Source organism: Watersipora subatra, chromosome 10, assembly GCF_963576615.1.
Source record: "Watersipora subatra chromosome 10, tzWatSuba1.1, whole genome shotgun sequence".
In the NCBI taxonomy this organism is placed as follows: domain Eukaryota; kingdom Metazoa; phylum Bryozoa; class Gymnolaemata; order Cheilostomatida; family Watersiporidae; genus Watersipora; species Watersipora subatra.
The window spans coordinates 24,839,664-24,856,168 of NC_088717.1; the positions used below are offsets into that span (position 1 = coordinate 24,839,664).

Below are 16,505 nucleotides of genomic sequence, written 5' to 3' on the forward strand. Positions count from 1 at the left end.
TAGTTCTATGAACAACTCTATTAACAATAGTTCTATGAGCAACTCTATTAACAATAGTTCTATGAGCAACTCTATTAACAATAGTTCTATGAACAACTCTATTAACAATAGTTCTATGAGCAACTCTATTAGCAATAGTTCTATGAGCAACTCTATCAACAATAGTTCTATGAACAACTCTATTAACAATAGTTCTATGAACAACTCTATTAACAATAGTTCTATGAACAACTCTATTAACAATAGTTCTATGAGCAACTCTATTAACAATAGTTCTATGAGCAACTCTATTAACAATAGTTCTATGAACAACTCTATTAACAATAGTTCTATGAGCAACTCTATTAACAATAGTTCTATGAGCAACTCTATTAACAATAGTTCTATGAACAACTCTATTAACAATAGTTCTATGAGCAACTCTATTAACAATAGTTCTATGAACAACTCTATTAACATTAGTTCTATGAGCAACTCTATTAACAATAGTTCTATGAACAACTCTAGTAACAATAGTTCTATGAACAACTCTATTAACAATAGTTCTATGAACAACTCTATTAACAATAGTTCTATGAGCAACTCTATTAACAATAGTTCTATGAACAACTCTATTAACAATAGTTCTATGAACAACTCTATTAACAATAGTTCTATGAACAACTCTATTAACAATAGTTCTATGAACAACTCTATTAACAATAGTTCTATGAACAACTCTATTAACAATAGTTCTATGAACAACTCTATTAACAATAGCTCTATGAACAACTCTATTAACAATAGTTCTATGAACAACTCTAGTAACAATAGTTCTATGAGCAACTCTATTAACAATAGTTCTATGAACAACTCTATTAACATTAGTTCTATGAACAACTCTATTAACAATAGTTCTATGAGCAACTCTATTAGCAATAGTTCTACGAACAACTCTATTAACAATAGTTCTATGAACAACTCTAGTAACAATAGTTCTATGAACAACTCTATTAACAATAGTTCTATGAACAACTCTATTAACAATAGTTCTATGAACAACTCTATTAACAATAGTTCTATGAACAACTCTATTAACAATAGTTCTATGAACAACTCTATTAACAATAGTTCTATGAACAACTCTATTAACATTAGTTCTATGAACAACTCTATTAACAATAGTTCTATGAACAACTCTATTAACAATAGTTCTATGAACAACTCTATTAACAATAGTTCTATGAACAACTCTATTAACAATAGTTCCACGAACAACTCTATTAACAATAGTTCTATGAACAACTCTATTAACAATAGTTCTATGAACAACTCTATTAACATTAGTTCTATGAACAACTCTATTAACAATAGTTCTATGAGCAACTCTATTAGCAATAGTTCTATGAACAACTCTATTAACAATAGTTCTATGAACAACTCTAGTAACAATAGTTCTATGAACAACTCTAGTAACAATAGCTCTATGAACAACTCTATTAACAATAGTTCTATGAACAACTCTATTAACAATAGCTCTATGAACAACTCTATTAACAATAGTTCTATGAACAACTCTATTAACAATAGTTCTATGAACAACTCTATTAACAATAGTTCTATGAACAACTCTATTAACAATAGTTCTATGAACAACTCTATCAACAATAGTTCTATGAACAACTCTATTAACAATAGTTCCACGAACAACTCTATTAGCAATAGTTCCACGAACAACTCTATTAGCAATAGTTCCACGAACAACTCTATTAACAATAGTTCTATGAACAACTCTATTAACAATAGTTCTATGAACAACTCTAGTAACAATAGTTCTATGAACAACTCTAGTAACAATAGTTCTATGAACAACTCTATCAACAATAGTTCTATGAACAACTCTATTAGCATTAGTTCTATGAACAACTCTATTAACAATAGTTCTATGAACAACTCTATTAACAATAGTTCTATGAACAACTCTAGTAACAATAGTTCTATGAACAACTCTATCAACAATAGTTCTATGAACAACTCTATTAGCATTAGTTCTATGAACAACTCTATTAACAATAGTTCTATGAACAACTCTATTAGCATTAGTTCTATGTGCAAATTACTTACTTAACAATAGTTCTAGTGTTTGAAATTACCTGTGCAACAAGAGAGTAAAGATGAAGCAAAGGAAGGCATTCGAAACAAATCAAATCACCAGGTCTTCAATCGAAAATGCGGGATGTTATTGCTAATGTTCCGATGCACTGAGCTACACATAAAGGTCATGAAGCAATGCATCGACTGCATGAGGGGTTCGGAAAAATTCAATGATAGAATAGGGGTGTCGTCGCTTCTGACGTCACTGCTTTTAAAACGCTTGTGGCGTGAGCCACCCGTGCTAAAAAAATAGCAGATTTTTGAAAAGAAGGGGAGATTTTGCTCTCTGACTAGGCTACTGAGTTGATGTGCTGCTCTCTTCAGCTTTTAAGAGATCTTCAGCGTTTGTGGGTCTTGGTGGAGAAGGACCATTGTGATGCGGTGGAGACTGCTAGGCAGTAATATTGTTCATGCGAGTTAGTGTTTGACACTAACGACTATCATAGTTTCCGTTTGGTTAGTTGGGGCTATTGTGTTGTGGGCGTGTAACGCCTTGCGGTGTACAAGGAAGATGGGAAAGGAGAAGTTGGTGCACCAAGTTGGCGCTGTGGAACAACACGCTTTGTTGTTTTGCTGACAAATGACAGTTTCTAAATTTTATATGCCCACTGAGCTAGCGACAACTCTAAGAACTAAGGGTCACCCAGTATCCAGAAGCTGTAAATTAATGAGGTTTCATCTAACGGCTTTGGCTCCTTCGTAGACAAAAGCTAAGAAATCCTGCTGCAAGCTGGAATCACAGAAACTGTTTAAACTTGTGACAGCTGACCAAATTTTATTTCAATTCATATTCTAACAGCATAAATCGTACGTACCAAACAGTGGCGCAAATAGCCCACAAATATACAGTGATTAAACCATATATACTCAGATATACATGCGATAACGACATACCTTGCTTTGAAACATATTAAACAGTTTATATCTACTTTGTAATTTTAATGGTACAACTGATGCAATGGTCAGCCAGATGAAGAAATTAAAAATATTTTCTACAAAAAATAGCATTTTACAATTCCGTCTACAACCCAAGACAGCCAGTAAGCAATGATTTAATGTTCATATGCTCATTGGACATCATAAATAGCATAATATAAATAGGTTGTAATAGACAACAAGCATAACAAATCATCACTTCTCAGTGTGGGTTGGTGATTTTTCTGTACTCAGTTCAAATCTCTGAACTATCGGCAGCAAGAGCTTGAAGGCATCACGAACATAGCTCGTGCTGTTGGATGCCTCCAAAAACACATCTGTAATCATAGGATTAATACTATCTGGGCACTCAGAGTCATCCGCTGCCGTATTAAGACAATCATTGAACTTGAGGGAGAGTATGGTAATCTCCTTGCTGACCAACTTGAGGATGCTGCAAAAGTGGATAACTCTCAATAACAAAACCAGATCATTAGAGGAAAATAACAACTACATGCAGCAAGCATAGATGGTGTTTACAGGTGTCATGTCTGATCCGGGCAATGAGAAAATCTCTTTGAGGCATTCTCACTGTACTGGTTAACATAATATAGAATTACTGTAATCATGAACCATATGAAAGTAATAGTGTGATAAAAAAAATAAGTTGTCTTTACGAACTAATAATACTAGTTACTGTACAGCCATTAAATTAAAAAGTTAAGTTTATTTTCTCTTAATTGAAGGGCCAAAGGGGGGAGTTTGGGAGGATCTTGGAATGGATTATAGAATTTACATGCATTTTACGGTTCACATTACACAAATCCTTATAACGGATTATTTACGGTGTAAGATCGTCTATTGTACTAAAATTTAAAACTAACAAAATAAATACATTTCAATTTTTCTACATTCAGGCATACACGTGTACACAGATGTCATACGCGTGTACACAGATGTCATACGCGTGTACACAGATGTCATACGCGTGTACACAGATGTCATACGCGTGTACAAAGATGTCATACGCGTGTACACAGATGTCATACGCGTGTACACAGATGTCATACGCGTGTACACAGATGTCAAACGCGTGTACACAGATGTCATACGCGTGTACACAGATGTCAAACTCTTCAATCATCTTGAGTCCGTGCATTTCTAAACACTGAACTCTTTTGTTCTGTAAAAATATCAGATGCTGCTGACGCAATAGCTGCCAAAGATTACCTGACAAAGCATGAACTAACACTCTCTGTATCCACCTGGTTGTCGCCAAGCAAATCATGTGAGAGGAGAACTCCTGACTTATGGTAGATTTCCATCGCGCAAGATGTGAGCTCAGCGAAAGCGTCAATTGCCGCTTTGTGAATATCTACACCATCTATCTGGAAGGGGATAAAAACAGACTAGCTTTGTAATGAGAGAAACATACAAGAACTGGTAAAGCTGAAACTAGAGGACGGAAGAGCATTCCATTAAAACACGCTGTTAGCCAAGACCTGTAGTTAAGTTATGGTGTGCAACAGAAAGCTGTTTGTCATGTAGCCTACTTGGTTTTATCAGTATATGTTTTATTGTAAACAATATTCATAGCCCAATGTGACAAAAAGATTTAAATGAAATTTTTAGCACTTTTTAGCAAACTAACAGGTTTCAGCTGAAACAAGAGCTGCATCAGCTAAGATAAAAAAGACTGCAAATGAAATTTTATGACCACTCTCAAACTCGAAAAAGCATTTTAGTATTGCTGTTATAACAAATGTTGACGTGGTCATCCAAGTGCCAGTAATGAACTTTCATTTACTGATCTGCAAGTAAAATACCATGAAACTTCATAAAAAACTATATTAGCTAAAACTTGCACATGCTCTAATTTAACAATATTAGATCTCACGAAAATTTCCTTTTTCACAAAGGTTTTCATATAAAATTTTCAACATCACAGAGAAGATAACTCACCCTCTCCCCGGCATCCTGCCGTTGCAAGCAGTCGTCCAGCCAAGCCCGTGTCTTCTGCTCAACTTTTGTAATTCTTTCCAACTTTATGGGCAATCCGATTTGCTCGACCACATCATCGATATTCTCTGCAAAGTCGTAGCTGTCTTCACTACTGTCTGCAAAAAATACTCATTATCAAAGGTAACTTGTCAAAAGTCAAAAACTTGTACTAGAAGATCGCCAAGAACTATTGCAAGAAAAGCTTGCTGTCTTACTGTAATTAAAAAGATTTGAGTAGAACAGAATGAAAATTGTTTGGTAGTTACAGTCATAACTCAACATAATTACAAAATAATAATAAAATAATCAAAATTACAAAATACAGCATGCAAAAAATTGAGATATCAGGAAAATTCTGAGCAAACTTTTCTCTTGACATACGAGACAATGTTGAGATATGAGCACATGAGACAAAGTTGAGATATGAGCACAAGAGACAAAGTTGAGATATGAGCACATGAGACAAAGTTGAGATATGAGCACACGAGACAAAGTTGAGATATGAGCACACGAGACAAAGTTGAGATATGAGCACACGAGACAAAGCTGAGATATGAGCACACGAGACAAAGTTGAGATATGAGCACACGAGACAAAGTTGAGATATGAGCACACAAGACAAAGCTGAGATATGAGCACACGAGACAAAGTGGATATGCGCATACGAGACAAAGTTGATATATGAGCACATGAGACAAAGTTTAGATATGAGCACATGAGACAAAGTGGAGATATGAGCACACGAGACAAAGTTGATATATGAGCACACAAGACAGTAATAGATGTTATTGATGCGGCCATCTGGTGGCCAAGTATGAGAACATCGCTTGGTCTTTTTCGGCGGATCAGTTTGAAAAAGTTTTAAAGAGGTCAGTCAAAAGTGAAAGTAAAGCAAAACTAGAGAAACAAAGCGCCAAGCTGGACAAAATGAATAAAAACTGAAAACGAAGACAAAATTAGAATTAAATTTATTGCAAGATTAAAACTTATTTGCAAGTAAACTATTTGTGTAAACTATGCTGTGCATAACTAAGCCAACGTGTTAGCGACACTATTATTTATTCTTTATACAACTTCCTACCTGGTTCCATTATACAGTTCGTGGAAAATATATGTATATATAAGGAGCGGTCTCACTAGGAGAACAGACTAGTCGCAGCTCCACGACTAATGGAATTTCCTTTGGAATAAAGTGAACGAAAAACCACATTCATTTCTGTTACATTTATGCCACATTTCTTCAGATCTAGACCGTGCCTGAGTAAAGGCGCTGGCAAATCTTTTACAATAATAAGCGACAATGTTTGATTTATCACCATAATTACAATTTATCCAAAGTCAGAGGGAGCCGCAGCAGGGGAACGAAAGAGCCGCATGAAGTTCTGGAGCCACGGGTTGCCGACCCCTGATATAAACTATATAATCATGTAATGGCGATTTATCTCATATCTATCATTTCGAGAGTGAGTGATACTGTAACTAAAATGCAAGGGCCTTCTTGTCTTATAGTAAGCTCATTCCATGGCCTTCCACCGACACGAGCATTCATTAAGTAAATGGCTCTAATTATAATGAACACAAAACAGTTTTTTAGGTTAAAGTAGACAAATAAATATTAACAAAAATTCAAGATTTTTACAAATATCCCGATTCGATAATGCAAACTTGCAATAACGAATTGTTTAGCGATTTTCAAAAGTCGCCAAGCTCTAAAATAAACTCATCTAATCTAAATTTAAAGTTTATGTTATGTAGCATCACAAAAGTGTACTGTACTGAATGTGTACTGTACTGAATGTGTATTGTACTGAATGTGTATTGTACTGAATGTGTATTGTGCTGAATGTGTATTGTACTGAATGTGTACTGTACTGAATGTGTATTGTACTGAATGTGTACTGTACTGAATGTGTACTGTACTGAATGTGTATTGTACTGAATGTGTATTGTACTGAATGTGTATTGTACTGAATGTGTACTGTACTGAATGTGTATTGTACTGAATGTGTACTGTACTGAATGTGTATTGTACTGAATGTGTATTGTACTGAATGTGTATTGTACTGAATGTGTACTGTACTGAATGTGTATTGTACTGAATGTGTACTGTACTGAATGTGTATTGTACTGAATGTGTATTGTACTGAATGTGTATTGTACTGAATGTGTATTGTACTGAATGTGTACTGTACTGAATGTGTATTGTACTGAATGTGTATTGTACTGAATGTGTATTGTACTGAATGTGTATTGTACTGAATGTGTACTGTACTGAATGTGTATTGTACTGAATGTGTACTGTACTGAATGTGTATTGTACTGAATGTGTATTGTACTGAATGTGTATTGTACTGAATGTGTATTGTACTGAATGTGTATTGTACTGAATGTGTACTGTACTGAATGTGTATTGTACTGAATGTGTATTGTACTGAATGTGTATTGTACTGAATGTGTATTGTACTGAATGTGTACTGTACTGAATGTGTATTGTACTGAATGTGTACTGTACTGAATGTGTATTGTACTGAATGTGTATTGTACTGAATGTGTATTGTACTGAATGTGTATTGTACTGAATGTGTATTGTACTGAATGTGTATTGTACTGAATGTGTATTGTACTGAATGTGTATTGTACTGAATGTGTATTGTACTGAATGTGTATTGTACTGAATGTGTTGCAGTCAGGTCTTTCTCAGACCACTGTTAGTCGCTATATCTGCCTCGAAAGTAAGAACTCCATGCAGTACCGCACATAATAATGGTACATTATATTGCAAATTACAACCACTAGATAGATATTTGTAACTTACTGAGTATAGGTAGTGAATTCAAATAACCAAATCACATTGTTCCATCATAATATCTCGTTTTAAGTGATTTTTCCAGAGCCATGTAACGGACTAACATGTAATTAGTTATGTTATATAAGAAATAGTGATTTGAGATATGAAAGAATGGACTATGAGCTCCCCCTGGAGAGAGGTATGTCGGGTATGCCAATTATGCTCTCCTGGTATGTCGATGTACGACTGATGTCACTTCAGTTTTTTGAATGGCACAAACTTGTCAGGTAACTCCGTGGTTAATTATCTCCACCTGTTTATATTCTTGCACTCCATATAAGCTATTCAGTATAAATTAGTGAGTAGTTGCCAATATGGAAAAAAATTTGCCACTGAATACCAAGTGTTAACAGTTCCTAGAAGGCAGAATTGGCTAGAAAAATATTAAAACATTTTTCATTCATTCAAAAATAAGAAACTGACTAGGTATTGAACAAGCTGGTAAGATGATATTTATATGTATAATGATCAACAGCAACGAACACGCCGAGGAAGAATGTGCTTAAATATTTCATAGTGCCTTTTTGTGTTTTTGTCTCTAATTCATACATTGCGAGAAACTGCTACTAGCCCTACTCCACTAACTTACATGTAGTATATATATTATAATTATATATGACTGTTATTAGCCCTACTCCACTAACTTACATGTAGTATATACATTATAAATATATATGACTGTTATTAGCCCTACTCCACTAACTTACATGTAGTATATATATTATAATTATACATGGCTGTTATTAGCTCTACTCCACTAACTTACATGTAGTATATATATTATAATTATATATGGCTGTTATTAGCCCTACTCCACTAACTTACATGTAGTATATATATTATAATTATATATGGCTGTTATTAGCTCTACTCCACTAACTTACATGTAGTATATATATTATAATTATATATGACTGCTATTAGCCCTACTCCACTAACTTACATGTAGTATATATATTATAATTATATATGGCTGTTATTAGCCCTACTCCACTAACTTACATGTAGTATATATATTATAATTATATATGACTGCTACTAGCCCTACTCCACTAACTTACATGTAGTATATATATTATAATTATATATGACTGCTACTAGCCCTACTCCACTAACTTACATGTAGTTTATACACTATAAATATATATGACTGTTATTAGCTCTACTCCACTAACTTACATGTAGTATATATATTATAATTATATATGGCTGTTGATTGCAAGAAATATAAGTTGTCAAATTAAAGACTGTAAGTCAGCAACACTGACCAGTAGTATAACCAGCATGCTGATGCAGAAGGCAATACACAGACAATTTATATTAGCAAAGTTAAACGAAAAAGATGAAAAGTATCAAAAAATTTATATACATTGTAAAAATCGACTTGAAGAAAAAAATCTGAATTTATCGACTTAAATTGAAAGAATCGATCTCTTTCAATTATTAAAAAATATTTATTGTTTTCGAAAAAAATCATTTTTCCCTAAACCGTGATAGAAGAAACACATATGGAAAATGAAGAAGTCCGGCTATGAAGTGTAAAAGGACAACGAACCTTCTTCTGAATAATGTATAGCATTGAATGTGTCTGAGAGAGAGGATAGTCTAGCCTGGCAGGTGTCTGAAACATCTTCCACTGCACCGACACGCTCTGTTGCTGTGATAGAGAGTAGCTCAAGAGCCTCCAGACTCAACAGGCCTGTCACGAAAGTATCAAATTCTTAACAATCCAGCCACACAAGGGAAAAAGTCTCACAGTATCAGCCGAAATTAAATCATATGGCTCATCAGAGTAAAGTAATCTAACGTGGGAGTAATCACTCAAAGATCGATTTTGATGTCTTCTTAGCTCACTGCAAGCAGAAGCTGTACAAATTTTTAAGAGCTTTGTTGTACAAACAATGGTTCTGTTGCTTTGTTGGACAAACAATGGTTATGTTGCTTTGTTGGACAAACAATGGTTATGTTGCTTTTTTGTACAAACAATGGTTCCGTTGCTTTTTTGTACAAACCATGGTTCTTTTGCTTTGTTGTACAAACAATGGTTCCGTTGCTTTCATGTACAAACAATGGTTATGTTGCTTTTTTGTACAAACAATGGTTCTGTTGCTTTTTTGTACAAACAATGGTTCCGTTGCTTTTTTGTACAAACAATGGTTCCATTGCTTTTTTGTACAAACAATGGTTCCGTTGCTTTTTTGAACAAACAATGGTTCCGTTGCTTTCATGTACAAACAATGGTTATGTTGCTTTTTTGTACAAACAATGGTTCTGTTGCTTTTTTGTACAAACAATGGTTCCGTTGCTTTTTTGTACAAACAATGGTTCCATTGCTTTTTTGTACAAACAATGGTTCCGTTGCTTTTTTGAACAAACAATGGTTCCGTTGCTTTGTTGTACAAACAATGGTTCTGTTGCTTTTTTGTACAAACAAAGGTTCTGTTGCTTTTTTGTACAAACAATGGTTCTGTTGCTTTTTTGTACAAACAATGGTTCTGTTAGTTTGTTGTACAAACAATGGTTTTGTTGATTTGTTGTACAAAGCAAAGGTTCTTGTTATCTTAGCTGAACATGTCCGAGACTAGTGAAAAGGGAACCTCGACAACTGGAGACATGCCCGGTTGCAGAGAGCAATTTAAGGTTGGATATAATTTCTATCACCACCAGTAACCTATTTTAGGAACTGAACCCCCACCTGTTGTCTGTAAGACGGGCGTTCTCGACCAATAGACCTCGAAACTACAGCTTTTCGCTTGCTAATGTAAAGAACATTTATAATGCTCAATAACATGGTAGGCCTACTATGTTTCCAGAGACAGCTAGCTATTAACTTAAAGTGTGTGACAAGCAGAACGTACATCGTGTACAAGCAGTATACTGGGAGCAATGATCCATTTCAGTGCCGTAACCAAGTATTCATAAGCAGTAAAATACCGTTGCTTAGTATATGTGATGTAGCACATCCGATGATGTATCTGCAAGCGTTAGGCGTTATACTGCACTAACCTTGCAAGTATAATTTTTCGCAATCCATGTAGAATTATCCGCACATTGCAGATTAAAGGCATTGTCAAATTACACTATCAGAGCATATTTTGGAGATCAATACAGACGACAAACTAGAGCAGCCAATGTAATCAAATGGAATAACAGCTAACATAACTCAATATACAGACAGTGTTTGCTGAAAAGGTGACATTTCCTTTGAAAAGGCGAGAACAATCATTGATCGATAGCTGCCTCCTCAGCCAATGCGTTGACAAAAGAAGGTGAACTTGGTAACTGACTCGCAAGACTAGGCTAAATCAAGGGTGTTAAATGAATGGAAAAAATGTGAGTGCTGCTTATACACACTGTTTATCGCTAACTAAAAAACAACCTTCAAAGTTTGGTGTGCAGCTTACGCATGGCGGTGGCTCAAACATGAGGATTTACAGTATACCTTTATACATGATGGCAGCTCAAACACGAGAATTTACAGTATACCTTTATACATGGTGGCGGCTTAGACACAAGGATTTACAGTATACCTTTATACATGGTGGCGGCTCAAACACGAGAATTTACAGTATACCTTTATACATGGTGGCGGCTTAGACACAAGGATTTACAGTATACCTTTATGCATGGCGGCGGCTTAAACACGAGGATTTACAATCACTATGTTTCCATGATGCGCAGTGCTTCGGAGTTGCGCCCTCTCCGAATCATGGAAACGGCATCTTCGCACTGAAATTACTGTGCACTGATCAGTGCAAAGCCGGTGCAAATTCGCAGCAAGGAAACAGCAATTGCGCAGTGGCTGCGCATAGCTCTTATGCCGTGGAGACAGATTCTTCGAGGGCCATAAACTAGTACAAATGTTATTCCGCTAATCTTGTTTTTTTCGATTCTTCCGATCTTCTTTCACCTAAATTTAATTATGGTCTGCACCCACGAGGATGATGAAGTGATTACTTTCCTAGACTTTGTTATCGATGCCAAAACTTTTCGAAAAATAGATGGCAAGTCCTAAATTAACGTTTAAATAATATATTACTTAAAAATACTTATTAAAAATATATCACTTTGAAAAAATTGTGTTAAGGTTTGTAAAGCCTTGTGAATGTGCAATGTAAATAAAAGTATAATGATGACAGAAGCATAAAAAGACCGTTTCTGATGTTCGGTATCCATGATCGATTCAATTTCTCAATCAGGCGATTCGATTTATACAATTTCTCTTCTCTAGCTAATTTGCTGAAAACCACTGCGCAGCATGGAAGCGTACAATCCCCTCGACTTCGGAGGGGGCTGCATCGCAGTACTGCTCACCATGAAAACATAGTGATTATGCCTTTATGCATGCTGGTGGCTTAAACACGAGGATTTACAGTATACCTGTGTGCATGCTGGTGGCTTAAACACAAGGATGTACAGTATACCTTATTGCATACTGGTGGCTTAAACACGGGGATTTACAGTATACCTTTATGCATGCTGGTGGCTTAAACACGAGGATTTACAGTATACCTTTGTGCATGCTGGTGGCTTAAACACGAGGATTTATAGTATACCTTTATGCATGCTGGTGGCTTAAACACGAGGATTTACAGTATACCTTTATGCATGGTGGTGGATTAAACACGAGGATTTATAGTATACCTTTATGCATGCTGGTTGCTTAAACACGAGAATTTACAGTATACCTTTATGCATGGTGGTGGATTAAACACGAGGATTTATAGTATACCTTTATGCATGGTGGTGGATTAAACACAAGGATTTACAGTATACCTTTATGCATGGTGGTGGATTAAACACAAGGATTTACAGTATACCTTTATGCATGCTGGTGGCTTAAACACGATGATTTACAGTATACCTTTATGCATGGTGGTGGATTAAACACAAGGATTTACAGTATACCTTTATGCATGCTGGTGGCTTAAACACGAGGATTTACAGTATACCTTTATGCATGCTGGTGGATTAAACACGAGGATTTACAGTATACCTTTATGCATGGTGGTGGATTAAACACGAGGATTTACAGTATACCTTTATGCATGGTGGTGGATTAAACAAGGATTTACAGTATACCTTTATGCATGGTGGTGGATTAAACACAAGGATTTATAGTATACCTTTATGCATGGTGGTGGATTAAACACAAGGATTTACAGTACACCTTTATGCATGCTGGTGGATTAAACACGGGGATTTACAGTATACCTTTATGCATGGTGGTGGATTAAACAAGGATTTACAGTATACCTTTATGCATGCTGGTGGATTAAACACGGGGATTTACAGTATACCTTTATGCATGGTGGTGGCTTAAACACAAGGATTTACAATATACCTTTATGCATGGTGGTGGATTAAACACAAGGATTTACAGTACACCTTTATGCATGCTGGTGGATTAAACACGGGGATTTACAGTATACCTTTATGCATGCTGGTGGATTAAACACAAGGATTTATAGTACACCTTAATGCATGCTAGTGGCTTAAACACAAGGATTTACAGTACACCTTATTGCATACTGGTGGCTTAAACACGGGGATTTACAGGATACCTTTATGCGTGCTGGTGACTTAAACACGGGGATTTACAGTATACCTTTATGCATGGTGGTGGATTAAACACGGGGATTTACAGTATACCTTTATGCATGGTGGTGGCTTAAACACAAGGATTTACAGTATACCTTTATGCATGGTGGTGGATTAAACACAAGGATTTACAGTACACCTTTATGCATGCTGGTGGATTAAACACGGGGATTTACAGTATACCTTTATGCATGGTGGTGGATTAAACACGAGGATTTATAGTATACCTTTATGCATGGTGGTAGATTAAACACAAGGATTTACAGTATACCTTTATGCATGGTGGTGGATTAAACACAAGGATTTACAGTATACCTTTATGCAAGGTGGTGGATTAAACACGAGGATTTACAGTATACCTTTATGCATGGTGGTGGATTAAACACAAGGATTTACAGTATACCTTTATGCATGGTGGTGGATTAAACACAAGGATTTACAGTATACCTTTATGCATGGTGGTGGAGTAAACACAAGGATTTACAGTATACCTTTATGCATGGTGGTGGATTAAACACAAGGATTTACAGTTTACCTTTATGCATGGTGGTGGATTAAACACAAGGATTTACAGTATACCTTTATGCATGGTGGTGGATTAAACACAAGGATTTATAGTATACCTTTATGCATGGTGGTGGATTAAACACGAGGATTTACAGTATACCTTTATGCATGGTGGTGGCTTAAACACGAGGATTTACAGTATACTTTTATGCATGGTGGTGGATTAAACACGAGGATTTACAGTATACCTTTATGCATGGTGGTGGATTAAACACAAGGATTTACAGTACACCTTTATGCATGCTGGTGGATTAAACACGGGGATTTACAGTATACCTTTATGCATGCTGGTGGATTAAACACAAGGATTTATAGTACACCTTAATGCATGCTAGTGGCTTAAACACAAGGATTTACAGTACACCTTATTGCATACTGGTGGCTTAAACACGGGGATTTACAGGATACCTTTATGCGTGCTGGTGACTTAAACACGGGGATTTACAGTATACCTTTATGCATGGTGGTGGATTAAACACGGGGATTTACAGTATACCTTTATGCATGGTGGTGGCTTAAACACAAGGATTTACAGTATACCTTTATGCATGGTGGTGGATTAAACACAAGGATTTACAGTACACCTTTATGCATGCTGGTGGATTAAACACGGGGATTTACAGTATACCTTTATGCATGGTGGTGGATTAAACACGAGGATTTATAGTATACCTTTATGCATGGTGGTAGATTAAACACAAGGATTTACAGTATACCTTTATGCATGGTGGTGGATTAAACACAAGGATTTACAGTATACCTTTATGCAAGGTGGTGGATTAAACACAAGGATTTACAGTATACCTTTATGCATGGTGGTGGATTAAACACAAGGATTTACAGTATACCTTTATGCATGGTGGTGGATTAAACACAAGGATTTACAGTATACCTTTATGCATGGTGGTGGAGTAAACACAAGGATTTACAGTATACCTTTATGCATGGTGGTGGATTAAACACAAGGATTTACAGTTTACCTTTATGCATGGTGGTGGATTAAACACAAGGATTTACAGTATACCTTTATGCATGGTGGTGGATTAAACACAAGGATTTATAGTATACCTTTATGCATGGTGGTGGATTAAACACGAGGATTTACAGTATACCTTTATGCATGGTGGTGGCTTAAACACGAGGATTTACAGTATACTTTTATGCATGGTGGTGGATTAAACACGAGGATTTACAGTATACCTTTATGCATGGTGGTGGATTAAACACGAGGATTTACAGTATACCTTTATGCATGGTGGTGGCTTAAACACGAGGATTTACAGTATACCTTTATGCATGGTGGTGGATTAAACACGAGGATTTACAGTATACCTTTATGCATGGTGGTGGCTTAAACACGAGGATTTACAGTATACCTTTATGCATGGTGGTGGATTAAACACAAGGATTTACAGTATACCTTTATGCTCATCAAAAAGTGTGCTGTAGTTGATGAGAGCTGATGCACTGGGCTCCTCCGCAGTTGCTTTTTCGCTATTGAGTTTCGCTTCTCTCAGAGCCTATAAACAGCGGAGTTTTTAACTATCTCATAATAACAAGTTTGAAAAAAGCTTAAAAGACGGCAAGTACATGTCAAGTGTATATCTGTAAGATCACTTCTAACATCAAAAACAATCGCAAATGATAGAACAATACGGATATTTTCGGATAAAATCTATTAAAATTTGAGTAATATCATTCTCAAATGTAGCTGAGTGGCAAACAACAACCTCGGGTTATTGCAGGGAGCATATGAATATATTCTTATGACTCAGTACATATACAAATCCTGACTTTTATTCGTAAAGATCATGTACCGTAATTTCCGGACTATAAACCGCACCCCTATATAAGCTGCATCTGCTTCATTTTCCAAAAAAACGATAATAAAACAATACATAGGCCGCACCTTTGTATAGGTCGCAGAACTCAGGGCAGTGTTTTTTAACATGGCAGCAACTTTGCTGTTTGAACGAAACAGTGCCTAACGGCACCGTTTTGTATTAACTGACGCTTTTTAACCTAGTGTATAACGTAACATTACCGTTAGGCATTGTTTCACTTTTTCTTTCACCGCTAGAGGCGCACTAACCGGAGATTCTGGTTAATGCGCCCTAGCGATGAAAGAAAAGGCCACAGAATAGCCGCACCCTTATATAAGCTGCAGGGCTCAAAACATCAGAACAAAGTAGCAGGTAATAGTCCAAAAAGTATGGTAATTATGTTGGTTATTACACTAAAAGTATTAAAAACCTCCAAAGCTGTTTATAGCCTGATAGACTGGTGAGAAAAGCACCTCTTTGGTTCATTCTGAGATGCGTCTGCAGACTTTGGACAGACGCAGCTTGTAGAAGATTTACTGTGACTATTTACTCATGAGATTTGGTACAGGAGCAATTGTGGTTTGATGCCCTTCCTTGACCACCATTGGTCCTTGTGT

At 36.0% G+C, this 16,505-nt stretch overlaps 1 protein-coding gene across 2 annotated transcripts in view; it reads right to left on the reverse strand.

Annotated features, from left to right (window-relative positions):
* Positions 1-2,894: 2,894 nt before the first annotated feature.
* LOC137405930 (protein FAM114A2-like) overlaps positions 2,895-16,505 on the reverse strand; it is a 29,221-nt gene continuing 15,610 nt past the window's right edge. For both annotated transcript variants that reach the window (XM_068092405.1, XM_068092404.1), the window contains 5 exons: positions 15,486-15,585; positions 9,453-9,596; positions 5,011-5,165; positions 4,279-4,436; positions 2,895-3,502 (listed from right to left, as the gene is read on the reverse strand). In XM_068092405.1, coding sequence (XP_067948506.1) covers positions 3,265-3,502; positions 4,279-4,436; positions 5,011-5,165; positions 9,453-9,596; positions 15,486-15,585 — 795 coding nt within the window. In that variant the 3' untranslated portion in view covers positions 2,895-3,264. The remainder of the gene's footprint in view (positions 3,503-4,278; positions 4,437-5,010; positions 5,166-9,452; positions 9,597-15,485; positions 15,586-16,505) is intronic.